General features: G+C 41.0%; 1 protein-coding gene across 1 annotated transcript in view; it reads left to right on the top strand.

The window, feature by feature from the left end:
• LOC129534728 (S-adenosyl-L-methionine-dependent tRNA 4-demethylwyosine synthase TYW1B) overlaps nt 1-20,562 on the top strand; it is a 269,648-nt gene that overhangs the window by 94,314 nt on the left and 154,772 nt on the right. The window contains 1 exon segment of the mRNA XM_055392702.2: nt 13,247-13,356. Coding sequence (XP_055248677.1) covers nt 13,247-13,356 — 110 coding nt within the window.

Genomic DNA, 20,562 nt, shown 5'->3' with positions numbered 1-20,562 from the left:
TGTGCCACTGCACTCCAGCCTGGGTGGCAGAGCAAGACCCTGTCTCGAAACAAACAGATGAAAAACAAACACAAACAAAAATCCAAAAATACAACAGTGATGACTTTTGTATTTACCTATGTATTTTACCTTTATGTTGTTCTTTGTATATTTGTATGATATGGGTCTATTTAGTGTCCTTTCATTTTTGTCTGAAGGACTCCCTTTAGCATTTATCGTAGGGCAGGTCTGTTAGCAGTGAACTCCCTCAGCCTTTATTTGTCAGTGTCTTAATGTCTCCTTCAGTTTTGAAGAATTGTTTTGCTAGATATAGAAATCTAGACTGACAGTTTTTTTCTTGTAACATTTTAAATATACTCTCCCACTGCCTTCTGGCCTCCATGGTTTCTGCTGAGAAATTGGCTTTTAATTTTACTAAGGATCCCTTATACGTGATGAGTGCCTTCTCTCTCGCTTCTTTCAAGTTACTTTCTTTGTCTTATTCTTCCAGCAGTTTGATTATAACATATCTTGGTATGGATCTCTTTGTGTTTGTACTACTTAGAGTATGTTGAGCTTCTTAGTTCTGTGAATTCAAGTCTTCTACCAAATTTGGGAATTTTTAAATAATTATTTCTTCACATGTTCTTTCTGTTCCTTCTTATCTCCTTCTGGAACTTTTATTATGCATATGTTGGTATGCTTGATGGTGCCCCCAGCTCTTTTCAATTTGATGGTGTGCTAAGGCTCTGTTCAATTTTCTTCACACTTTTTTTTTCTACTTAGGCAAGATAATTCCAAATTGATTTGTCTTCCACTTCACTGAGGTTTTTCTTTTGCCTGTTCAAATCTTCTGTTGAAACCCTCTAGTGAAGTCTTCATTTCAGTTATTATTCTTTCACATCTTCTGTTTGGTTCCTTCTTATCATTTGTATCTCTTCATTGATATTCTGGATTTGTTTAGACATTGTTTTCTTGGTTTCCTTCATCTCTTTGTACATGGTTTCCATTAGCTCTTTGAGCATGTTTAAGATAGTTGGCTTAAAGTATTTTTTTAGTTGGTCTAATGTCTGTGCTTCCTCAGGGAGAGTTTTTGCTAATACATGCTGGGAATGGGCCACACTTGTTTCTTTGCATGGTTTGTATGCAAAGAAATGTTTTGTTGAAAACTGCATATTTTGGCCTGGCATGGTGGTTCATGCCTGTAATTCCAGCACTTTGGGAGGCCGAGGTGGGCAGCTCACGAGATCAGGAGATTGAGACCATCCTGGCTAACACAGTGAAACCCTGTCTCTACTAAAAATACAAAAAATTAGCCGGGTGTGGTGGTGGGCACCTGTAGTCCCAGCTACTCGGGAGGCTGAGGCAGGAGAATGGCGTGAGCTCGGGAGGTGGAGCTTGCAGTGAGCCAAGATCGCGCCACTGCACTCCAGCCTGGGCAACACAGCAAGACTCCGTCTCAAAAAAAAAAAAAAAAGAAAACTGCATATTTTGATTATTAGAATGTGTTAACTCTGGAAGTCAGATTTTTCTCACTCTTCAGGGTTTGTTTTTTATTGCTTGCTCTGGGTTTTGTTTGTTTAGTGAGTTTTCTAAACTATACTTGTAAAGATTTTATTCTTTGTTTTATATTATCTCTGAAGTCTGTATCTTAAGCTTAGGGGTCAGCTAATGATTTGACAGAGATTTCCTTGAGCTCATGGAGCCAAAGAAAAAAATTGGAAAAAAAAAAAAAAAAAAAGCTTCTCCCAGTCTTTGCAGATTGACTCTGTCTTGGAACATTTCTTTCGCTTTTTTTTTTTTCCTTTTGAGACAGGGTCTTGCTCTGTCACCCAGGCTGTAGTACAGTGGTGGAATCTTGGCCCACTGCAACCTCCGCTTCCTGGGTTCAAGCAATTCTCATGCCTCAGCGTCCTGAGTAGCTAGGATTACAGGTGTGTGCTACTACACCTGGCTAATTTTTTTTTCTTTTTTTTGAGACAGAGTCTCGCTCTGTCGCCCAGGCTGGAGTGCAGTGGCGCAATCTCGGCTCACTGCAAGCTCCACCTCCCAGGTTCATGCCATTCTCCTACCTCAGCCTCCTGAGTAGCTGGGATTGCAGGCACCCGCCACCACACCTGGCTAATGTTTTGTATTTTTAGTAGAGACGGGGTTTCACGGTGTTAGCCAGACTGGTCTCAAACTCCTGGCCTCAAGTGATCCACCCTCCTTGGCCTTCCAAAGTGCCTGGATTACAGACTTGAGCCACCACACCCGGCCTGGAACACTCTTTTAATGTTTAGCCAGGCCATTTACGACTCTGCCTTAGCCTTTGCTTCCTGCTTGTGCTGAGCCTAAAGATCAGGCAGAGGTGAAAGTTTAGACTCTTCCTAGGCCGCTTCTTAGCATGTCTCCTGTCCAGTGTGCCTTTCTAAATCCCAGGAGCATGCATGTGCTTTTCAGTGCTCCAGTTCACCACATTAGCCTTGGTGCCTAGCTCTTCTTCCCAGGCATTCAGCTGTGTATTGTTTACCTCAACTATAATTTTTTTCTTAACAGCAAGTTGTTCATGTACCTACTGAGACCTTTGTTAACCCCTCTACCCCCCCTTCTTTTTTTTTTTTTTTTTTGAGATGGAGTCTCACTCTGTCACCCAGGCTGGAGTGCAATGGCACGATCTTGGCTCACTGCAACCTCCGCCTCCCGGGTGCACGCCATTCTCCTTCCTCAGCCTCCTGAATAGCTGGGATTACAGGTGTGTGCCACCATGCCCTGCTAATTTTTTGTATCTTTTACCAGAGACAGGGTTTCACCATTTTGGCCAGGCTGGTCTTGAACTCCTCACCTCGTGATCTGCCCTCTTTGGCCTCCCAAAGTGCTGAGATTACAGGAGTGAGCCACCGCGCCTGACCCCTCTCTACCCACTTTAAAAAAATTCTTATTATAGAGTTTTTTTAACGTAAGCAGAGAGAGAATAGTATATTAAACCTCGGTGAACATTTATCATCATATGGATAATCATATTCCATTTACCTATTTTAATACAAATCCTCGCCATCATATTGTTTTATCTGTACATACTTCAATTGACAGATCATGTAAAATGTAAATAATAAGATCTGTTAAAAAATAATATAGCCACAATACTATCATCCCATATTAAGCCCTGTCACCTAGGCTAGAGTACAGTGGTGCAATCATAGCTCACTGGTACCTTGAACCCATGGGCTCACGTGATCCTCCTGCCTCAGCCACTTGAGTAACTCCAGCTACAGGCTTGTGCCACAATGCCTATCCAGTTTATTATTATTATTATTATTTTTTGATAGAGACAGGGTCTCACTATGTTTCTCAAGCTGGTCTCGAACTCTTGGCCTGAAGCAATCCTCCCCTCTTAGCCTCCCAAAGTGCTGAGATTATAGGCGTGGGCTACTATACCATATTCTTTTACATGTATTTCCTCTTTTAGTTATCTAGAGATGTGGTAAAAACAAACAAAAAACAAAACACTAAAAGTATCTCTTAGGTCATCCTGTTAAATCGGTGGTTCTCAACTGGGGGCAAAATTGCTATTTCTTGTCCCACACAGAGATTTGGAACATTTGACAATGTCTCAAGATATTTTTTATTGTTAGAACCAAGGAGAGTGCTGCTGGTATCTGGTGGGTAGAGGCTGGGGATGTTGCTAAGCATTCCCTAATGCATAGGACAGCGCTCCGCAACAAAGGATTATCTAGTCCAAAATGGCAATTGTGCTGAGGTTGAAATAACCTGTGTGCCATGGTCTACAGTTACTATTTCAGTGAAGGGTATTGCTGGAACATGGCAGCATTGAAATAGAATGTGATCAGGCCGGGCGCAGTGGCTCATGCCTGTAATCCCAGGACTTTGGGAGGCTGAGGCAGGCGGATCACGAGGTCAGGAGTTCAAGACCAGCCTGGCCAACAGAGGGAAACCCCGTCTCTACTTAAAAAAATACAAAAAATTAGCTGGGCATGGTGGCAGGCGCCTGTAATCCCAGCTACTTGGGAGGCTGAGGCAGGAGAACTGCTTGAACCCAGGAGGTGGAGGTTGCAGTGAGCTGAGATCACGCCACTGCACTCCAGGCTGGGTGACTGTGCGAGACTCCTCAAAAAAAAAAAAAAAGAAAGAAATATGGCCAGGCGCGGTGGCTCACGCCTGTAATCCCAGCACTTTGGGAGGCTGAGGCGGGCAGATCACAAGGTCAGGAGATCGAGACCATCCTGGCTAACACGGTGAAACTCCGTCTCCACTAAAAATAGAAAAAATTAGCCGGGCGTGGTGGCGGGTGCCTGTAGTCCCAGCTACTCAGGAGGCTGAGGCAGAATGGTGTGAACCCAGGAGGTGGAGCTTGCAGTGAGCCGAGATCACGCCACTGCACTCCAACCTGGGCTACTCCGTCTCAAAAAAAAAAAAAAAAAAAGAAGTAAAATGTGACCAAACAACCACTTTTTAGGAATAGAGTATGTGCTTACAGAGTTTGAGATATTATAAGGTGAGCGCTTGCAAGACAAAAGTATGTTAGCCATATGATTATGTAGACTGAAGTATTGGGATCACATCATACTGAGGTTGTAGGACAAATAATCAAGTATTTTGTGTTCTAGTTTTTCTTGTTTCACAGTTTACACTAAGTATAAATCCTAATCTCTTCTTAAGATTGTTGGCATAAGTAGTTGGTTTTTTTACAGGTGAAAATTCAAAAGAAATAACAGGATCTAATGGGTAGTGCTCCTCAATCTTAATTTCCTGTTCATAGCCAACAATGCAGTCTTTCAGTTTCTTGAGCAGTACATTTACCCAGAGTTTTGGAAAGCAAACAGTATGATTAACACATTCCTTAATGAGATTTTTAGAAAGGTCTAATTAAATGGAGATATTTCATTTACCATGGCTTCTGGTAAAGAAGGACTAATATATGAGCTTTTAAAATTAGAATTTGCCATCTGTTTCCATGAAATATATAACAAGAATGTCAGAAAAGGTTCATTGAAAATTGATTTAAATGTTACATAAATGCTTTTATTATTGTCCTTTTCTTGCAGTGGATTCTTAAAATAGCCTCTGAGCCTCAGTTTCTCAACTGTAGAATAAAACAACATACCTTCCTTACAGGGTTGCTGTAAGGCTTAATTGCTTGAGTGAGGTTCTGTATATGACAGTGGGTTTTTTTTTATTCTTTTCAGATGGAGTCTCGCTCTGTCACCCAGGCTGGATCGCAGTGGTGTGATCTTGGCTCACTGTAACCTCTGTCTCCTGGGTTCAAGCGATTCTTGTGCCTCAAAAAGATATTCATAATATCCAAAAAGTAGATACACTCCAGATGTCCATTAACTGATGAACAGAGAAACGACATGTGGTGTATCCATTCCAAGGAATGTCATCTGTCAATAAAAAGAAATTAAGTACTGATACATGCTACAGCATGGATTAATGTTGAAAATATTATACTAAGTGAAAGAAGCCGATCACAACAGGCTGCATCTATAGTAAGATTGCATTTCTGTGCATTGCCTAGAATAGACAAATCTGTAGAGACAGAAAGTCGATTAGTGGTTGCCTAGGGCCGGAGGGAATATGGGGGTTGAGGAGCAATACCTGAGGGGATAGGGTTTCTTTTTGGGAATGACAAAACGTTTAAAATGGATTTTGGTCATGGATGCATGTAAAAAGTGAAGTAGAGGCTCCTCTTCAAAGAGACTTTCCTCCCCATCTAATTAAGAATAAATAGTAACTTCTCTTAGAAGCAAAATTTATTTAAAGACCTGTGCTAACATTCTTAGATATCTGCTAGCCGTAATAAAGAAATCAATGTACTTTGTATTCTTAGCTCCCACAATTTAGCCTAAATATTTGCCCTGGCATGCTTATACTGGTCCAAGCAAGCATTAGGTCGTAGCCTATTTCTCTTCCTTTTTTGGAGGTGTTTTTACCTTTCTGAGCATTCCACAAGTTACTTCCTCCTTCCTTTGTTCTCTGCCTTTGCCTCTTTTGAAAAGTTCTAAGTTGCTAGCCAATTGGGACAAATACAGAATGTGAGGTCCCGTTCCAGCCAATGGAAACTGGTAACAGCAGTAGGGTGAATGTGTCAGGTTATAAATGTCCCTGTCTCCTTTGTTCAGTGTATTCTCGTGGCAGAAGTGCTGGCGAGTGTACCCTTTCTGCAGAAAGTAAAAAAATGGCCTTGCTGAGAAAATTAAATTTATGTTCAGTTGCTATTTCTTTGTAGCACTGGGGAGCAAGCATTTCTAACAATGCACAACTCTGTGAATATAGCAAAAGCCAATGATTTATAAACCTTAAATAGGATAATGTTATGGTATGTGAATTTTTTTTTTTTTTTAGACAGAGTCTCGCTCTTTTGCCCAGGCTGGAGTGCAGTGGCCTGATCTCAGCTCACTGCAATCTCTGCCTCCCAGGTTCAAGCGATTCTTGTCCCTCAGCCTCCCAAGTAGCTGGGATTACAGGCACACGCCACCAAGCCCAGATAATTTTTGTATTTTTAGTAGAGGTGGAGTTTTGCCAAGTTGGCCAGACTGATCTTGAACTCCTGACCTCAGGTGATCTGCCTCCCTTGGCCTTCCAAAGTCCTGGGATTACAGGCTTGAGCCACTGCACTCAGCCTTTTTTTTTTTTTTTTAAGGCAGAGTCTTGCTGTTGCCCAGGCTGGAGTGCAGTGACACAATCTTGGCCCACTGCAACCTCCACCTCCCGGGTTCAAGTGATTCTCTTGCCTCAGCCTCCTGAATAAGTGGGATTACAGGCTCGTGCCACCACGCCTGGCTTAATTTTTTATATTTTTAGTAGAGACGGGATTTCACCAAGTTGGCCAGGCTGGCTTCAAACTCCTGACCTCAAGTGATCCACTGGCCTCAGCCTCCCAAAGTGCTGGGATTACAGGCATGACCCACTATGCCCAGCCTCATTCTTTTTTATAGGGCTAAATAATATTCCATTGTGAATATATATCACATTTCCTTTATCCATTTATCTGCTGACGGACACTTAGGTTGGTTCTGTATCTTGGCGATTGTGAATAGTGCTGCAATAAGCATGAGAATGCAGCTGTCTCTTCAACATACTGATTTCCTTTCCTTTGGATGTATATTCAGTAGTGGGGTTGCTGGATCATATGGTAGTTCTAGCTTTAGTTTTTTGAGGAATCTCCATATTGTTTTCCATAATGACTGTGGTAGTTTACATTGCCAACAACAGTGTATAAGAGTTCCCTTTCTCCACATCCTTGTCAGCATTTGTTATTATTTGATAATAGTCATTTTAACTTGGGTGAGATGGAATCTCATTGCGGTTTTGATTTGCATTTCTCTGATGATTAGTGATGTTGAGCATTTAAAAATGTATTTGTTTGCTACTTGTATATGTTCTTTTGAGAAATGTCTATTTACATCATTCGACCTTTTAAAAATCAGATTATTTGTGGGTTTTTTTGCTGTTGGGTTGTTTGAATTTTTTGTATATTCTGGATATTAATCCCTTGTTTGATGAACGGTTTGGAAATATTTTCTGTCATTCTGCAGGTTGTCTCTTCACCCTGTTGATTGTTTCCTTTGCAGTGCAGCAGCTTTTTAGTTTGATATCATCCTATTTATTTGTTTTTACTTTTGTTGCCTGTAATTTTGAAGTTTTATTCATAAAATCATTGCCCAGACCAATGTCCTAAAGTGTTTCCTCTGTGTTTTCACAGTATGTAATTTCACAGTTTCAGGTTTTACGTGTATGTCGTTAATCTGTTTTGAGTTGATTTTTGTATATTGTCTTTCCCCACTGCATGACCTTGGCACCTTTGTCGAAAATTGGTTTCCTGTAAATATTTGGATTTATTTCTGGGTTCTCTATTTTGTTCTGTGAGTCTATGTGTCTGTTCTTATATCAATACCATGCTGCTTTGGTTGAAATAGGTTTATAGTTTTTTTTTTGTTTTTTTTTTTTTTTTTGAGATGGAGTTTTAAACTGTTTCCTGGGCTGGAGCGCAATGATGTGATCTCAGCTCACTGCAACCTCCACCTGCCTGGTTCAAGGGATTCTCCTGCCTCAGCCTCCCGAGTAGCAGGGATTACAGGTGCCTGCCACCACTCCTGGCCAATTTTTTGTATTTTTATTAGAGATGGGGTTTCACTATGTTGGCCAGGCTGGTCTTGAACTCCTGACTTTGTGATCTGCCTGCCTCGGCCTCCCAAAGTGCTGGGATTACAGGTGTGAGCCACCGCCTCTGGCTATAGTATATTTTGAAGTCATGTACTGTGATGCCTTGAGCTGTGTTCATTCTGCATAGGATTTCTTTGGCTATTTGGGGATTTTAGTGGTTCCATGTGATTTTTAGAATTGTTTTCTATTTCTGTGAAAAATGTCTTTGGTGGTTTGATAGGGATTGCATCAAATCTGTAAATTGCTTTGGGTGGTATGATAACTTTAACTATATTTATTCTTCCAACCCATGGACATGGGATGTCTTTCCATTTTTGTGTGTGTGCTCTCTTCAATTTCTTTCCTCAGTGATATGCAGTTTTCTTTTTTTTCTTTCTTATTTCTTTGAGACGGAGTCTCGCTCTGTCCCCCAGGCTGGAGTGCAATGGCACAATCTCGGTTCACTGCAACCTCCACCTCCTGGGTTCAAGCGATTCCCCTGCCTCAGCCTCCTGAGTAGCTGGGATTACAGGTGCCTGCCACCACGCCCGGCTAATTTTTTGTATTTTTTTAGTAGAGACAGGGTTTCACCGTATTAGCCAGGATGGTCTTGATCTCCTGAATTCATGATCCGCCCGCCTTGGCCTCCCAAAGTGCTGGGATTACAGGCGTGAGCCACCGCGCCCGGCCGAGGACTTTTATACCTTTGTTCATCGGGGATATTGGCATGCTATTTTCCTTTTATTTTTTGTTGTGTTTTTGTCCTGTTTTGTTTTCAGGGTAATACTGGCCTCGTATAATACTGAGTTTCTAAGAATTTCTTACCCCTTAATTTTTTGAAATAGTTTGAAAAGTATTAGTGTGAGAGGTGTGTGTGTGTGTGTGTGTGTGTGTGTGTGTGTGTGTGTTTTGGGTTTGGTGGAATTTACCAGGGAAGCCATCTGGCCATGTACTTTTCTTTGTTGGAAGACTTTATAATTGATTTAATCTTGCTAATGATCTGTTCAGGTTTTCTCTTTCTTCCTGGTTTATTCTTGGTAGGTTGTGTGTGTACAGGAATTTCTACGTTTCCTCTAGGTTTTCCAATTTGTTGGTGTACAGTTGGTTATAACAGTCTTTAATGATTCTTTGTATTTCTATGGTATCAGTAGTAATGTCTCTTTTTGTTTCTGATTATATTTATTTGGATCTTTTTTTTCTTGGTTAGTTTAATGGTTTGTCGATGTTTATCTTTTTAACAAATGAACTTTCTGTTTTGTTGATTTTTGTGTTCTTTTAGTCTCAACTTCATTTATTTTTGCTCTGATTATTATTTTTTTCTGTTCTAGTAATTTTGGGTTTGGTTTGTTTTTGCTTTTCTAGTTCCCTGAAGTGCGTTGTTAGATTGATATTTGAAATCATTCTACATTTTTGATATAGTTGTTTATTATTATAAACTTCCCTGTTAGTACTGCTTTTGCTCTGTCCCTTAAGTTTTGACATTTGCTTCTACTTTCATTTGTTTCAGTACATATTTAAATTTTCTTCTTGCTTTCTTCATTGACTCATTGGCTGTTCAAGAGTGTGCTATTTGGTTTCCATTACTTTGTATAGGTTCCAATGTTCCTTTTATGACTGATTTCTTGTTTTATTCCATTGTCCAAAAACATACTTGATAGGATTTTGATTTTTTAACATTTTTTGAGACTAAAATATGGTCTGCCCTGGAGAATATTTTATGTATGGATAAGAAGATTGTGTATTCTGCAGGTGTAGTATGAAATATTTTGTCAGTGTCTGTTAGGTCAGTTTGGCCTATGGTTTAAATCTGGTGTTTCTTTACTGATTTTCTGTCTAGGTGATCTGTCCAATTCTGAGAGTGTGTGATGTTGATGCCCCCGACTATTATGGTAGTAGAGTCTGTCTTTCCCATTAGATCTCATAATGTTTGCTTTATATCTCAGTGCTCCAGTGTTAGGTACATAAATATTTACAGTTGTTAGATCCTCTTGCTGCAGTGATTCCTTTATCGTTACACAATGACCTTTTCCTTGGTGTCATTTTACAGTTTCTGACTTAAAGTCTATTTTATCTTATACAAGGATAGCTACTCTTGCTTGCTTTTTTAAATTTTTTAATTTTTTTATTTGAGGTGGAGTCCTGCTCTGTTGCCCAGGATGGAGTGCAGTGGCACAATCTCGGTTCACTGCAACTTCCGCCTCTCAGGTTCAAGCAATTCTCCTGCCTCAGCCTCCTAAGTAGCTGGGATTACAGGTGCCCACCACCACGCCTGGCTAATTTTTGTATTTTTAGTAGAGACGCGGTTTCGCCATGTTGGCCAGGCTGGTCTCGAACTCCTGACCTCGTGATCCCCCCGCCTCAGCCTCCCAAAGTGGTGGGATTACAGGCGTGAGCCACCACACCCAGCTGCTTTTGGTTTTGGTTTGTGTGGTATGTATTTTTCCATCCCATTCACTTTCAGTCTGTGTATATCTTTACAGGTGAAGTGAGTTTCTTGTAGGCAACAAATAGTTGGGTGTTTTTTTTTAAATTCATTCAGCCAGTTTATATCTTTTAACAAGGGACTTTAATCCATTTACATTCAAGGTTATTCATGGTAGATGATAACTTACTCATGTTGTTTTGTATATTGTTTTTGCTTTCTTACTCTCTTGCTTTTTTTTTTTTTTTTTTGCAGTTTGGTGGTCTTCCATAGTGGTAACATTTGAATACTTTTTTTAATCTCATTTGTATATCAGCCCTACCAGTGAGTTTATACTTTTGCGTATTTTCATGATGGTAATAATCACTTCCTGATGTAGGATTCCCTAAGCTTTTCTTGTAAGGCCAGTCTAGTGTGATGAATTCCCTCAATTTTTACTTGTCTGGGACAGGCTTTATTTCTCCTTCATTTCCAGAGGATAGTTTTGCTTGGTGGTCTTTTTTTTTTTTTTTTTCCAGCCCTTAGAATATATCATCCCATTCTCTCCTGGCCTGTGAGGTTTCTGCTGAGAAATCTGCTGTTATTCTTATGGAGGTTTCCTTACATGTGACGTGATGCTTTTCAATTGCTGTTTTTAGAATTCGCTTTGTCATTGTCTTTTGACAGTTTGACTATAATATGTCTCAAGGAGGCTTTTTTTTTTTTTTGGCATTTAATCCATTTGAGGAATTTTTAGCTTGCTTGATCTGAATGTCCATATCTCTCCCAAAATGTGGGAAGTTTTCAGCTTTTATTTCATTAAAACCTGTTTACTTTTCCATGTCTTTTCCCACCTGTTCTCCTTCTGGAATTCCTAAATGCAAACATTTGTTCATGTAATGGTGTCCCATCATTCCTGTAGGCTTTTTTTCCTACGCCTCCTGCTGCTGCTCCTCCTCCTGCTCTTCTTCCTCCTCTCTCCTCTATCCTTTCTTCCTTCTCCCTTCTCCCTTCTTCTTTTCTTCTTTCTTTTTCTTCTCTTCTTCTCCTCTTCCTCCTCCTTCTTCTTTTCCTTTTCTTTTTCTTTTCTCCTTTTCTTCTTTCTTCTTCCTTCCTTTTTTTTTGGTCTGACTGGGTCATTTCAAAAGTCCTATCTTCAAATTCAGACATTGTTTGTTCTCCTTGATCTAGTATGTTGTTGAAACTCTCAGTTGTATTTATTTCATTCATCGAATTCTTCACCTTCAAGTTTTCTGTTTGGCTCTTTTTTGTGATATCTATCTCTGTTGAATTTCTCATTTAGATCATGAATTCTTTTCCTGATTTCATTGAATTGTCTATGTGTATTCTCTTGTATCTCTCTTGAGTTTCCTTAAGATCATTATTTTAAATTCTGTTACAGGCCTTGATTTTCCTTTCTTTCAGGTCTGTTACTGGAGAATTATCATGTTTCTTTGGGAGTGTCATGTTTTCTTGCTAGTTCATGTTTTTGTTTTTTACTACATTGGTATCTGCACATCTGGTATAACAGTCACCCTTTCCATTTTTATGGAGTAGTTTTCATAGGGAAAGACTTTCCTGGAGAAGTATTTTATAGTGTTGGTTGAATGGGGTGCTTTGACTTGTCCTCTAGACGGGTACAGTAGTGTAGTAGTATAGTAGTGTACATGTGATTTCTTTGGCCATAATCGGTGCCTGTGGTTCCTGTGAGTGCCTCACTGGCCTGGACTGTGGGTGTTTGTGGAGGCAGTGGCATGGCTTTGCTAGGGGCAATATTGCTGGGCTTGCTGGTTCTTAGACCCTAGGGGAGCTTGTGCTATTTCTGGCAGCTCTGCTGCTTATGGGGGTAGTGTCTTCAGTGGTGCTGGTTTCTGGGCAGAATGGTCCTTGGGCCTTGAGGGGCCTGTAGGGCACACGGTAGTTCTGCCTGTTGGGAGGGTGAGATGGTTGACAGTGGTGGATACTGGGGAGCTGGTCCTTGGGCTCTGGCATTGTGTCTGTCTTGGGGGTGGTCTCCTTGCTGTACTGCGCTGCCTGTTTTTTTGGATTACAAGGTTCTGCATGGGCTCAGGTGCTTGGATATGGTTGTACTGCTAGGTATAGCTTGGGTTATGGCATTGTAATCTTTTATATGGCCATGGAGTGATGGCAGTGGAACCTCAGGAATATGGAGATACAGGGGCTTTGGCTCCCAGGGCAGGATACACTCTAGCAGTGGTTTTGGTCTCAAAATGACATTGTGTTGTAGCTGCTTGGGTCCCAGGTGGAGGTTCTTGTCCTTTCCCCAGGCCTGCATCTGGAGAAACTCATTCTCAGGCCCTGTCAGTGTGATTTCCAAGCAAGTGTTCCAGCTGTCCTCACTCACTTTATGAAGTGTCGACGTAGATGACAGTAACATGGTGGTGACAGTTTGCCTTGTTTGTGTACATTCACAGTTAACATGGTTAAAGCAGCAGAGAGCGTTCTGTCAACCTGTAACTGGAATTGAGTGAGTTAGGTGCCCAGCATCTCTGGGAAGAATTGAATGATTTCTCTGTTCACCCCTCTCTGTTGGGTGTCATAATTTAAAATAAGTTGGAAAATACCACTATACGTGGTTGAACTCTTAGGAGGAAACCAGTCCTGATTTTGTGATTTTTAAAAATGGACGACTTCATCATAAATGACTAGCCCAGATCTTATTACAGAAGGGTCTTTTAGAACTTTGCATCTTGTTCCTAGGCACCACACCAACCCCGTGGGCACTGAATGGCGGTGGAAGATGGACCAGCCTGAAATGATCTTGAAGGAAGCCATTGAAAACCATCAGAACATGATTAAGCAGTTTAAAGGTATTTATCTTCCCTCTACAGAGGAATGCTAATACCTGTTAATAGTCTGAATCAGATTGGTAGGATTTTGTCCCCACTGGCAAATTTTCCTCTAAGGAAGTGAAAACTTTGTAGGAATATTATATATTTTTTGCCTTTTTAGCTTTTACTTCCCATATGATGGAAGAACTAAAAATTTAAAATGTAGCAACTTGGCCAGGTGTGCTGGCTCACGCCTGTAATCCCAGCACTTTGGGAGGCCGAGGCGGGTGGATCACCTGAGGTCAGGAGTTCGAGATGAGCCTGGCTAACATGGTGAAACCCCGTCTCTACTAAATATGCAAAAATTAACTGGGCATGATGGTGGTTGCCTGTAATCCCAGCTACTTGGGAGGCTGAGGCAGGATAATTGCTTGAACCTGGGAGGCAGAGGTTGCAGTGAGCCAAGATCTCTCCACTCCACTCCAACCTGGGCAAAAAGAGCGAAACTCCATCTCAGAAATAAATAAATAAATAAAAAGTTTAGCAACTTATAATATGCTGCATTCAACTTGAAAGCTTTACCTGGGAATGTACCATCAATCTTCCTAGAAACCTTTGCTATTGTTCTGTCTCGTTGAGCTGAGCAGCCTTTTGAATGGATTGGAAATTTTAGGTTAGTGGAAAGTCTTAAATAATGTTAGTTAGTAATGGGAAAACAGTTTTGAATGAATTCCTTATTTAAAAAAAAGGAGGGATAATATAAATAACAGTTTCTCCATCTAATGCACAGTAATGTGGTAAAAATTCAGCCACTCCATTTTTTTGAATTTCCTGATTTAATTCTGTCTCATATTAACAAATATTGACTTCACTGGAGGTTACTGGTTCTCAAACTTTATCATGCATAGGAATCATCTGGAGAGCTTGTTAAAACAGAGATTGTTGGTTTCCTTTCCCAGAGATTGGGTCAGTAAGCCCAAGAGTATGCTTTTTTGTCTTTCTTCTTTTTTTTTGGACCGGATCTCGCTCTGTCACCCAGGCTGGAGTATGTGGTGCTATCTTGGCTCACTGCAACCTTCACTTCCCAGGCTCAGGTGATCCTCCCACCTCAGCCTTACCTCCTGAGTAGCTGGGGCTACAGGCGCCGGCCACCACGCCTGGCTAATTTTTTGTGAAGATGGGGTCTAGCCATGTTGCCCAGGCTGGTCTCAAACTCTTGGACTCAAGCCATCTGCCCGCTTTGGCCTCCCAAAGTGCTGGGATTACAGGTGTGAGCCACCTGAGAATGTGCATTTCTAACAGGTTTCTGGTTGGTGTTGATGTTGTTCAACTGGGGACCATGCTTTGAGAACCACTAATGTACATGTGATGGCTTCATAAAGCAACAGCTGTAGGTGATGAATTGGAATTTGTTAGGTTCCCTGTTGAATCTCTATGCTCTGGTCTCTACCTACCACTGGTGACTCCTTCTCTCCTGTATTCTTCTTTTCCGTCATATGCAACCATTAAAAAATAGTCCCAGCCAAGACTGTTTTAATATAGACACTCTTAAGGTATTAATAGCGCATATGGGAGTCTTTAGAAACCTCAGTAATTAGCATTCTGAAGATCAGGTGATTCTTTCATGTAAGGAAATTTGTTCTGTTCTGGCCACTCATTCGTAATATTATAATACTCCTTACCACTTGATATGGTTAGGCTTTGTCCCCCTCACCCAAATCTCATCTTGAATTGTAATCTCCATAATCCCCATAATCCCTATGCGTCAAGAGAGACCAGTGGAGGTAATTGAAACGTGGGGGCCGTTTCCCCCATGGTGTTCTCGTGATAGTGAGTGAGTTCTCACGAGATCTGATGGTTTTATGAGGGGCTCTTCCCCCTTTGCTCTGCACTTCTCCTTCCTGCTGCCTTGTGAAGGAGGTGCCTTGCTTCCCCTTTGCCTTCCGCTGTGATTGTAAATTTCCTGTGGCCTCCCCAGCCATGCTGAACTGCGAGTCAATTAAACCTCTTTTCCTTTATAAATTACCCCGTCTCTGGCAGTTCTTTATAGCAGTATGAAAATGGGCTCATACTTATTTCTCATTCTTATGAGAAATGGAGAAAAGTCATGCAAATAATGGTTCAAGATCAGTAGTAATTTATAAAAGATAATTATTCAGTAGGCTCGGCACGGTGCCTCACGCTTGTAATCCCAGGACTTTGAGAGGCTGAGGTAGGCAGATCACCTGAGGTCAGGAGTTTGAGACCAGCCTGGCCAACATGGTGAAACCCCATCTCTACTAAAAATACAAAAATTAGCCAGGCATGGTGGTGTGTGCCTTTTAATCCCAGCTACTCAGGGGGCTGAGGCAGGATAATCGCTTGAACCAGGGAGGCAGAGGTTGCAGTGAGCTGAGTTCACACGCCACTGGACTCCAGCCTGGGTGACAAAGTGAGACTCCCTCTCAAAAAAAAAAAAAAATTAGTCAATAATTATACTTTTATTCTTTATGAATTTTCTAGGGAAAGTTGACCTGTACATATTTGTGTATATCTGTAGGTAGGCTGACTTTTTTTTGTACATTTACAAAGATGCTAATGATAATTTTAATTTCTCATCTTGATTTTTAGTTTCAAGCATTTTTTGATGGTGGGAGGTAGGGGTACAAATTACATTCTTATACTTGGATAAAGCAGTGTCTCTTACCAGTGTTTTGGAAAATTAAATGAAACTCTTGGTAAAGAACTAGTAAGCCCCACATCTGGAATTTGACTGGCTTTTCCTAGACTCATTGTTGGTTTAGTTAATAATTGATTGTTGATCTTCAAGTAAGCTATGTGTCTTTTTAATTTCAAGGCAAAGTCTTCTTTTCCTTTGGAGAGTGTGTTAGGGTTCTCCAGAAAAACAGAACCAATAGGTGTGTGTGTATGTATGTGTATGTGTATGTGTATGTGTATGTGTGTGCGTGTGTGAGGGGAGAGAGAGAGAGAGAGAGACAGAGAGAGAGACTGAGATTGAGATTCATTTGTTCATTTTTAGGAGTTGGCTCATGTATTTGTGGAGGCTTGGTGAGTTCAACATCTCTTGGGTTGACTGGCAGGTTGGAGACTCAGGGAAGAGTGGGAGTTCAAGTTCAAAGGTATTCTCCTGGCAGAATTCCTTCTTGCTTGGAACAGGTCAATCTTTTTATATTAAAGCCTTCAAATGATTGGATGAGGTCCATCCACATTATGACGGGCAATCTACTTTACTGAAAGCCCAGCAATTTAAATGTTAATCTCATCCAAAACACCTCCACAGAAACATCCAGAATAATGGCTGAACAAATATCTGGACGCCATGACCCAGACAGGTTGACACATAAAATTAACCATCACAGATAGTAATATCAGAAGCAGGAAATGCCAGTACTTTTATTTTTATGTGAAGTTGATTTTTGAGTTAGTGCTTAAGGAGCTAATGGGACGATGACTGAGGATGTGTGTTTCCTGGACATCCTGGAGTCTCCCTGAATGAACTGTGTCTCGGGCAGTTTGTGTGAGGAGGAATCAGCTCTGCCCTGAAGAATAGACACCTTAATTTCTTTATGCTGAAATGTCCTTCCTACAGAATTCCAATCTGAGTTTGGATAGTAATTTTTCTGACAGGAGCGTTTTTGCAAATGCACTTTAAATGGAAATATGTAATGAATAAACCATGAGGTAGACTTTGTTGATTTTAATAAAATGTGTTAGGTGAGTTCCGTGAGCACGTGTTTTTCATTGTCTGCTGGGCCTGTTGAGGGTCCTGTCCTGTGCAGAAAGGGGTGTCCAGTAGTGACCTTAGGCTTAACGTTAATCAGCAGGCATCTCAAATGGTTTGTCTGTGGGTTCTTACGATTTGAGGAAAACAAAAGAGTTTTAAAATTTAGATTCTCTTGAGGGATGATAGGATGCAGGATAGCAGAGAGAAAGAATAGAGCACGTCTATGGATGCATGAATCCTGAGTAGGCATTAGAATGCATAAGACGGAAGGAATGATCCACAGAAATTCAACAACTGCCACCAATTTCATTCTTAAAAATGGTATTTATACAATATCTATTTTACCCTGGTAATTCCTACAGTGGATTTTTTTTTCATATCTAGATGGATTGACTTGATAACATGTTACCATGTCAGGAAAACATCAGTGTATTTAATCAGCAACAAATTTGCTGGAGGGGTTTTCAGAGTGGAACTGGTTGATATTTATGCATTGATGCTCTTCAGGTTAGCAAAGCAGTTTTTCTTGAAGCTAGTAGAAAACAGGTGCATGTTTGAAGGTGTGGAGGGTGTAGACGGGTCAGCACGTAGGCATAAGGGAGCCTCATTTGTTTTATTTTTATTTTATTTTATTTTACTTTATTTATTTACTTGGAGACAGGGTCTCACTCTGTTGCCCAGGCTGGAGTGCAGTGGCACGATCTTGGCTCACTGCAACCTCTGCCTCCTGGGCTCAAGTGATCCTCCCACCTCAGCCTTCCAAGTAGCCGGAACTACAGATGCATGCTACCGCACTTCAGCTAATTTAAAAATTTTTAATAGAGATGGGTTCTCCCTATATTGCCCAGGCTGGTCTTGAACTCCTGGGCTCAAATGATCCTTCTGCCTGGGCCTCTCAAAGTACTGGGATTACAGGCATGAGCCACCGTGCCTGGCTCTCATTTGTTTTACATTTTCACAATGAATGAGAGATCCCTTAATTTGTAATTTTGGAGCCCTGGTGACTATTTGTTTAATGCTTTTTTCTGTGTTCTAAGTTAGGTTAAACAATCCATTATTTTTGAAAATCCATCTTATTGCTGTAATAGTCATAGTAAATCTTGCTGTAAAATTATGATAATAGAAAAGAAAAAAAAACCCTAATTAGTAAAGGGTAAAGTGCATAATTTGTAAGAATCCAGAGCCCTTCTGGAAAACTGGTGGTAGTCTGTAACACTTCAAAGAAAAAAATGTTATGTGATTTCTTTTAAAATGATAACTTTGACAGCATTATAGAATTTTAGTACTTCAGAATATTGATTATATTTTCTGTTCTCTTGGCAGCAAGTAATTTCAACTGAAAAAGACCGTAAAGGGATAGGGTCTTATTCTGTTGCCCAGGCTGGAATGCAATGGCATGATCATAGCTCACTGCAGCCTCAGCCTCCTGGGCTCAAGCAGTCCTCCTGTCTCAGCCTTTCAAATATCTGGGATTACAGGCACATGCTACCAAACTCAGCTAATATTTTAAAAAACATTTTTGTATATATGGGGGGTCTCACTACGTTGCCCAGTCTGATCTCGAACTCCTGGGCTCAAGCAATCCTTCTGCCTCAGTCTCCCAAAGTGCTGGGATTATAGGTGTGAACCACTGCACCTGGCCTTAATTTTCATTTTAATAATATTGTATCTATGGGAATACAAATTTCAGGCTTAAACAGAAATGCTTACGAACAGATTTCTTGTATAAATGGCAATTATAGTCCATTTCAAAGGCTTGAAGGCATTTCCTTCGTAGTTTGTGATATTCCTGGTATCTCCACTTTGGCCTCTTTTTGGAGGTCCACTCTTAGCTCATTAATTATTATTATTTTTAAAATCCTTTTATTACTCTTTTTTAACAAATAGCCCCAGGGACAGGGGACCAGAGGAAAGGGAAGGAGGGGAAGTGAGGCCCCAGCCCCACAACCCCTCCCTCGCCACCCCTTTCCCCCTTATATATTTATAATCTATATACAAGCCCTGGGGGTAGGGGGCAAGAGGAACTCCCTCAGTGGGGTGGGGGCAAACCAGGCTCCTTGTCCCCTCAGGACCCAGGCTCCTCTGCCTTTTGGGAGGGCCCTTCTCAAGGTGGTGGCCCTGTCCATTCCCAAGGCTTAGGTATCCAGTGCAGGGCATCTGGTGGGGAGGCCTGCTGGTAAAGGTCGAAGCGCTGGGTGCGGAAGACTCCACTGCAGGTGGAAGGCGTGGCCTTGAGACAGGAATGCTCATTAATTATTTACCTCACTCTGGCTTGGAGAGTCCTTTGCTTTCTAGTGTGAGTTCCCACCCCATGGCAAAGAACGCCTGCCGTCTGTCCTGGGTCTGGTTCAGTTGTGTGAAAGGTGGAACTGGCTGTGGGGATTGTTGCTTATTGTCTGAGTTCCCCAACTGGAGCTAAGTGGCCAGTCCTGAGCAGCTTTGGAAGATAATTCCTGATGTTTTCAATGCTTGTCTTTTGTGTTCTTAATTCTGAGGGCAATCATTGTCTTTTCAGTTATTTCACTGAGTTATAAAAATATCTTTCTTTTCCTGACCTTTATTAGCTTTCCTTTTATGTACATACAAAATTAACTTTGCATTGATTAAAAGTGGGTCAGAATTTCAGTGCCACTCAGCATCTATTCAAAATGCGGCCTGCCCCCTTCTAAGTACTACCATGGCAGGGAGAAATAGTTCCCAGAAAATGGGGCTGAGGTTTCTTTAGCTCAGTTTTCCACTTGTTCAGCAAACATCAAGTGATTGCACCGTCTTTGTCAGGAACGTCCTCAGTACTAAAGCTGCAAAGATGAAAAAGACATCATTTATTGCTAGGTGTTTTTATCTATACTTTAGGCTAGAAGCAAAGTACTGCAAGAAATAAAAGATCTCCAACAGATGGTTTTCACAAGCTAGGTATGCTAACATACACATCATAAAGAAAATGTGAAGGTGGGGAAGAGAACACCACCTGTTAATTGTTTTCAGAAACTAATTTATGAAAAACCTCAAGTGGAGTATCTATATCAAACAGGTATTATTTATGACTTTTAGTCAGGACAGGTTGTTGGGAAGATTTTTGGCCCGGAACTGCATTGTTATGAGAAGAAAGAAGAGAATGTTTTATTTCTGATCGGCCCAAACTTTAGAAATAGGAATATACTGAGCATTACATCATGTTTATTTGTGTGTTATTTGGTTTATCGCTATGACATTAGAATGAAAATTTTCGGATCTTAAGTTCTGGCTTTGTCATCTTTCAATGAGATGAAGTCCGCTTGTTAGTACTCTGCTGACTGTAATTGTGATTATCCAAGATCAGGAAGGTGTTCAGAATAAGAAAAATGTCAGAAAACTTGCTTAATGAAAAAACCCAAAGAATTAGAATAACAAAGCAGAGTTTAGTTGTGGAAGGGTTAAGATTTGGGCACCATGAAGAGAACAGATTGTGTGTGTGCATGTGCGTGTATGTGTGCCTGTGTGTGTGCGCGTGTGTGTGTGTGCATGTGTGTGTGTGTGTGAGT

The sequence above is a fragment of the Gorilla gorilla genome, chromosome 6, assembly GCF_029281585.2.
Source record: "Gorilla gorilla gorilla isolate KB3781 chromosome 6, NHGRI_mGorGor1-v2.1_pri, whole genome shotgun sequence".
In the NCBI taxonomy this organism is placed as follows: Eukaryota; Metazoa; Chordata; class Mammalia; order Primates; family Hominidae; genus Gorilla; species Gorilla gorilla.
Note: the sequence above shows the minus strand (reverse complement) of the source record. Positions and strands in the feature narration are given on the sequence as shown.